Here is a 6,469-nt window from a genome sequence, read left to right as displayed (position 1 = left end):
AAATAAAATAAAATAAAATAAAATAAAATAAAATAAAATAAAATAAAATAAAATAAAATAAAATAAAATAAAATTAGAATATAACTTATAAAATAAAATTTTAAAAATATTATACAATAAAATGTAAAATAAAATATAAAATACGAAGTATAAAATATGATGAAAGCAAATTGGCTCAGGGAGAAGGAATAGAATGGAATAAAAGATGGGAAAATAAAATGGAAAAGAATAAAGCAAAATGAAATAGAGTAGGAGAAAACAAAATAAAATTAAGTAGAAGAGAATTCTAAAACTTTAATGGAAGACAAGAGAATGAAATAATAAAATAAAATTAAATTCAATTAAAATAAATTATAAACATTCAATTTAAAAAATTAAAATAAAACTATAAAACTGTAACATTATAAAACTATAACATTATGAAATTATAGAATAAAGGGAAAAACATCAAAAATATACAAATATATGGCCTAAAAGAAATTGTAATGTATTATATAAAGTATATAATACCTTATAATTAAATTAAATACATTATATACTATATATGTACATGTGTATTATGTATTATATATTAGTTATATTTTATAGTTGTATATTATTACTATACTTACAAATTAATGTAAAATATCTCAACGATGGAATATTTAATATACAGCAGAAAATAAAAACAATAAAAATATAAAGATGTCATTCAATATAATACAGAAAACATAAAGATATAATTAAATATAATACAAAACAATAATTAGATATTTATATACAATAAAATAGTGTGGGTGCATATAATTTTTATATATTTAATTTCTCATTATATTTCACAAATAGAAATATTACATTATTTTTATTTATTTTAACATAAACATTAAATTATTAATATCCAATATTTTACACAATTTGGTAGCTCCCCTTTCCCAGTTTTTTGGAGTCTCTGCGCCGTGATTCCTTTTTCCCATATTCCCATTTCCTTGGTGGGTTGGGAAAGCTGGGAACGTTCACCTGGAGAAGGGAAAATTCCAGGGAATGCTCAGAATCCTTAAAGGGGCTCCAGGAGAGCTGCAGAGGGACTGGGGACAAGGGACAGAGGGACAGGACACAGGGAATGGCTCCCACTGGCAAAAAGGAGATTGGGCTGGGATCTTGGCAAGGAATTCCTGGCTGGGAGGGTGGGCAGGAGCTGGGCTGGAATTCCCAGATTTGCTGTGGCTGCCCCTGGATCCCTGGCAGTGCCCAAGGGCACTGGGGTTGGATCCACCTGGGGCAGTGGGATTTTGGAGCAGCCCCTGGTTTGGGGCTCAGTGGTCGGTGGTGCCAAACCTGATCCATGGGCTCGTCGTGCCCATCCTCAGGGATTAAATCCCACTGATGGATTTTCCCGAATTCCTGCTCCTCCTGAATTGCTGGATGGGGAATATTTGGAGTGAGAGTTCTGGGAATGTCCATCCTGTAGGGGTTCACGCCGGATCTTCGTTAAGGTGGCGCTAATTAGATGGGCATTGGGTCCTCTTTGGCCCCACCACTGCAGGTTTGGGATCTGCCATTCCCAGGATTCAGCTGCTCCAGGGGATGGGACAATTCCGTGTTAGGGGACGTGCCTGGGGACGTGGGACTGTGCCCGAAAACATCCCAGTGGTCAGCACGGAGGGACCAACGGGGTCACTGGGATGAGGACACTGCTCTGGGTTCACTGGGACAGGGACACCTCTCTGGGGACCCAGCTCTGATCCCAAAACCATCCCAGTGGTCAGCACGGAGTGACCAACGGGGTCACTGGGATGAGGACACTGCTCTGGGTTCACTGGGACAGGGACACCTCTCTGGGGACCCAGCTCTGATCCCAAAGCCATCCCAGGGGTCAGCACGGAGTGACCAACAGGGTCAGTGGCACGGTGACACCGCTCTGGGGTCAGTGGCACGGTGACACCGCTCTGGGCTCAGTGACATGGTGACACCGCTCTGGGCTCAGTGACACGGTGACACCATCCCAGAGCCCCCGGCTGTGCCCGGTGGCAGTCAGTGCCTCGATGTCGCCGTGCGGGTGTCGCCGATGTCCCCGAGGGGAGGCGCGGCCCGGCGGTGCCCGGCGGTGGCGGGAGGCGATGTCCCCGCGGTGTCCCCGCGGTGTCCCCCGGTTCCCGCAGCTCCCCCACTGGGGCTCCTTTGTGCCGTGTCACCGCGGGCCCGGCGTGTCCCCAGCGAGCCGCCGGTGACACCGGGGGGAGCCCCGCGGCTCGGGGTCCCTCCCGCTCTAACCGGAGTGTCTTCCCACCCGTGTCCTTCCCTCACCCCCGTGTCCGTCTGTCCGTCCCTCCCGCCTCTCTCTGTCTCTCTCTCTGCCTCTCCTGCCCCTCTGCTCTGCCAGGGAGGGAGGGAAGGAGGGCGGGAGCTCCCGGGGGGGAGTTTAGGGGGGTCTGCGGTGGGCAGGGGCGGGTTTGGGGTGCGGGGATCCCGCGGGGCTCAGCCTGGATTCCCCGCTGACCTCGGCCAGGGGTGCGGGTGTCCCCAGCTGGGTCTGTACCCAGCAATCCAGGGTCCCCTCACGTGTCACCCGGCCCCCCCGCCAGGGAAGGGGACAGGAATTTGGGGTTGAGGAGAATCCAGCCGGTCCCGTAGCTCAGCATTCCCGGGAAAAGCAGCGCAGGGAGAGCCAAGCACGGCGCGGGGGAGCTCAGCTCTGGGCTCCTTCCGCAGGCTCCCGTCCCCAAGGTCCCATCCCTGGGGTCCCATCCCTGGGCTCCTGTCCCGAGTCCCATCTCTGGGATCCCATTCCTGGGGTCCCATTGCAGGGACAGGAAGCTGGAATCCTTGGGGTCCCAACCCTGGGATCCCATTCCTGAGGTCCCATCCCTGAGATCCCCTCCCCGGCCTCCTGTCCTGAGTCCCATCCCTGGGATCCCGTTCCTGGGGTCCTGTTCTAGGGACCTAGCAGCCTGGGGTCCTTGGGGTCCCATCCATGGAATCCCATCCCTGAGATCCCGTCCCTGGGCTCCTGTCCCAAGTGCCATCCCTGGAGTCCCATTCCTGCAGGCCCATCTCTGGGTTCCTGTCCCCAGCTCCATTCCTGGGGTGCCATTCCAAGGACAGGACTCTGGGGTCCTTGGGGTCCCACCCCTGTGATCCCATCCCTGGGATTCTGTCCCACAAAAAGCAGCGCAGGGAGAGCCAAGCACGGCGCGGGGGAGCTCAGCTCTGGGCTCCTTCCGCAGGCTCCCGTCCCCAAGGTCCCATCCCTGGGGTCCCATCCCTGGGCTCCTGTCCCGAGTCCCATCTCTGGGATCCCATTCCTGGGGTCCCATTGCAGGGGCAGGAAGCTGGAATCCTTGGGGTCCCAACCCTGGGATCCCATTCCTGAGGTCCCATCCCTGAGATCCCCTCCCCGGCCTCCTGTCCTGAGTCATATCCCTGGGATCCCGTTCCTGGGGTCCTGTTCTACGGACAGCAGCCTGGGGTCCTTGGGGTCCCATCCCTGGAATCCCATCCCTGAGATCCCATCCCTGGGATTCTGTCCCACGTCCCGTTCCTGGGGTCCCATCCCTGGGGACACATCCCCAGGCTCCCATCCCTGGAATCCTATTCCTGCACTCCTGTCCCAAGTCCCATCCCTGCAATCCCATTCCTGGGCTGCCATCCATGGGTTCCCAACCCTGGGCTCCTGTCCCCAGCTCCGTTCCAGGGGTCCCATTCCAGGAACAGGAGACTGGGATCCTTGGGGTCCCATCCCTGGGGTCCCATCCATGGGGTCCCATCCCCAGGCTCCCAACCCTGGGATCCCTTTCCTGAGGTCCGATCCCTGGGCTCCTGTCCTAAGTCCCATCCCTGGGATCCCATTCCTGACGTCCCATTCCAGGGACAGGAATCTGGGATCCCATTCCTGGGGTGCCATCCTTGGGGTCCCATCCCTGGGGTCCCATCCATGGGGTCCCATCCCCAGGCTCCCAACCCTGGGATCCCTTTCCTGAGGTTCGATCCCTGGGCTCCTGTCCCGAGTCCCATCCCTGGGATCCCATTCCTGACGTCCCATTCCAGGGACAGGAATCTGGGATCCCATTCCTGGGGTGCCATCCTTGGGTTCCCATCCCTGGGTTCCTGTCCCTAGTCCCATTCCTGGGGTGCCACTCCTGGGGTGCCATCCACGGGGACCCATCCCCAGGCTCCCAACCCTGGGATGTCATTCCTGGGGTCCCATTCCTGGGATCCCATTCTTGGGATTCCATTCCTGGGGTCCCATCTCAGGGACCTCATCCCTGGGATCCCATTCCTGAAGATCCATCTTTGGGGTTCCATCCCCAGGATCCCATTCCTGGGGTTCCATCCTTAGAGTTCCATCCCTGGGATCCCAACCCCGGGTTCCTGTCCCAAGTCCCATTCCTGGTGTGCCATTCCTGAAGATCCATCTTTGGGGTTCCATCCCTGGGGTGTTATTCCTAAGGTTCCATCCTTGGGGTTCCATCCCTGGGATCCCAGCTCTGTGTTCCTGTTCCAAGTCCCATCACTGGGGTTCCATCCTTGGGGTTCCATCCCTGGGGTGCCATCCTTGGGGTTCCATCCCCGGGACCTCATTCCTGGGGTTCCATCCTTAGGGTTCCATCCCTGGGATCCCAACCCCGGGTTCCTGTCCCAAGTCCCATCCCTGGGGTGCCATTCCTGAGGTTCCATCCTTGGGGTTCCATCCCCGGGACCTCATTCCTGGGGTTCCATCCTTAGGGTCCCATCCCTGTGATCCCATTCCTGGGGTCCCTGTCCCAAGTCGCATTCCTGGGGTGCCATCCCTGGTCTCCAGTCCCGAGTCCCATCCCGGTGCTCTCATTCCCCGCAGGCTCGGGCCCCTCTCCCCGCCGGCCCCGCAGGAATTCTCCCTTTCCCTGGGAGCGGCCGCATCCCGGGAGGGCGGATCTCGCTTGGCCGTGCTGCAGCTCACCGAGCGCCAGGTCAAGGTGTGGTTCCAGAACCGCCGCACGAAGCAGAAGAAGGACCAGAGCAGGGACTCTGAGAAACGCTCCTCCGGCACCTCCGAGTCCTTCGCCACCTGCAACATCCTGCGGCTGCTGGAGCAAGGCCGCCTGCTGTCCGTGCCGGCCCCGCCGAGCCTCCTGTCCCCGCCGTGCAGCGCCGTCCCCGCCGCCAGCCCCGCCGCCAGCCTGGCCTCGCCGGGCCGCGCCTCCCCGGGGCTCGGCGGCGGCGGCAGCCCGCCGGCCCCGCCGCCCTTCGCGTCCCTCGCCGCTTCCTCTTCATCCTCCTCGCCCTCGCCGTCGTCGCCGCGGCTGCCGCTGTGTTTCGGGGCCCCGCTGCTGGGCGGCCTGCACGATCTGCCCGGTTCTTGCCCGCCGGGAGCGTCCGCGTTCGAGCCTTACGCGCGGCTGGAGAGGAAGGACAATTCTATACCCAGCAAGAAGCCGAGCCCTTAAAAGAAACTTTCTCTCTCTCTCGTACCTCTCGCTCTCTCCTGGCTCTCGCCTCTCTCTCCCCGGCCCCCCCGCGCTCTCTTTCCGTCCGCGCCCTCCTGTCCCAAAAAAACCCCCCCCCCCCCAAAAAAAAAAAAACGGTGTCAAAAAGAGTCACCTCCCCCCCCGCCACCCCAAGCCCAGATCGTGCCCTCCACCTGGGAATTCCCGCTGGGAATGTGCGCCCCCGGGAATGGCAGCTCCCCCCTGGCCGGTGGTGGCGCGGGTGGCACCAGGGTTGAGCTGGTGACACTCCGCGGTGTCGCTGTCACCGGCGCTGCCCCAAAGCCCCGCTCCAGGTACCGGCGGGCGGGGACAGGAGCAGCGGGGGGTGGCGCTGGCCCGGGTGTCTCTTCCGGGGGGGACAAAAGGGACAGCGCGAGCTGGCACCGGGCTCTGTCCCCGCGGTGTCCTCGGGGAAGCGCCGTGCCTCAGTTTCCCCGCCTGCGCCGGGCTGAGGTCCCCGCGGTGACCGCAGGGTCCCGGCGCTGCTCCCGGGGGGGTGTTTGTCCTCCGAGGACGGCTGCGGTGGCCTGGGTGGTGTCCCCGGTTGTCGCCGTGCTGGGAACCAGCTGCTGCCGCCACCCGCAGGCTCCTGCCGAGCCCGAGCACCGCCCCGTCCCTTTTTGGGGCCGCCCCGTCCCTTTTTGGGGACGCCCCGTCCCTTTTTGGGGCCGCCCCAGCCTGGCCGACCCCGCAGGGATCCCCCCCGGGGGGCTGTGGGTCACTGTCCCACCCCGCTGGATGACACCTGGGGACAGCGGTGACAGTGGCATCTGCCGCTCTGGGGCGGGGCAGGTCCAGCAGCACCCCCAGACCACCCCGGGGTGGCACCGCGGTGACACTGGCACCCGCCACACCCCCCCTTGTCACCTGCCACAGCCAGGGTCCCCTCCCAGGTCCCAGCGGGTGACAGCGGCTTCCACTCGGGTGAGGGTGGGCTTGGGGACCAGGGGGACTTTGCAGGAGGTGGCCCTTGGGGACAGGGGCAGCTGCTGGGGGGGGGGGGGGGGGGTGCAACCACTGCGGGA

General features: G+C 58.6%; 1 protein-coding gene across 1 annotated transcript in view; it reads left to right on the top strand.

Annotated features, from left to right (window-relative positions):
- The window catches only part of VAX2 (ventral anterior homeobox 2), a 22,439-nt gene extending 17,037 nt beyond the window's left edge, over positions 1–5,402 (top strand). The window contains exon 7 of the mRNA XM_041427609.1: positions 4,926–5,402. Coding sequence (XP_041283543.1) covers positions 4,926–5,402 — 477 coding nt within the window. The remainder of the gene's footprint in view (positions 1–4,925) is intronic.
- The last annotated feature ends 1,067 nt before the right edge of the window (positions 5,403–6,469 follow it).

The sequence above is a fragment of the Onychostruthus taczanowskii genome, unplaced genomic scaffold (assembly GCF_017590055.1).
Source record: "Onychostruthus taczanowskii isolate IOZ18803 unplaced genomic scaffold, ASM1759005v1 scaffold117, whole genome shotgun sequence".
Taxonomy (NCBI): Eukaryota; Metazoa; Chordata; class Aves; order Passeriformes; family Passeridae; genus Onychostruthus; species Onychostruthus taczanowskii.
The sequence above is the reverse complement of the archived record's forward strand: the minus strand, read 5'-3'. Positions and strand labels throughout refer to the sequence as shown.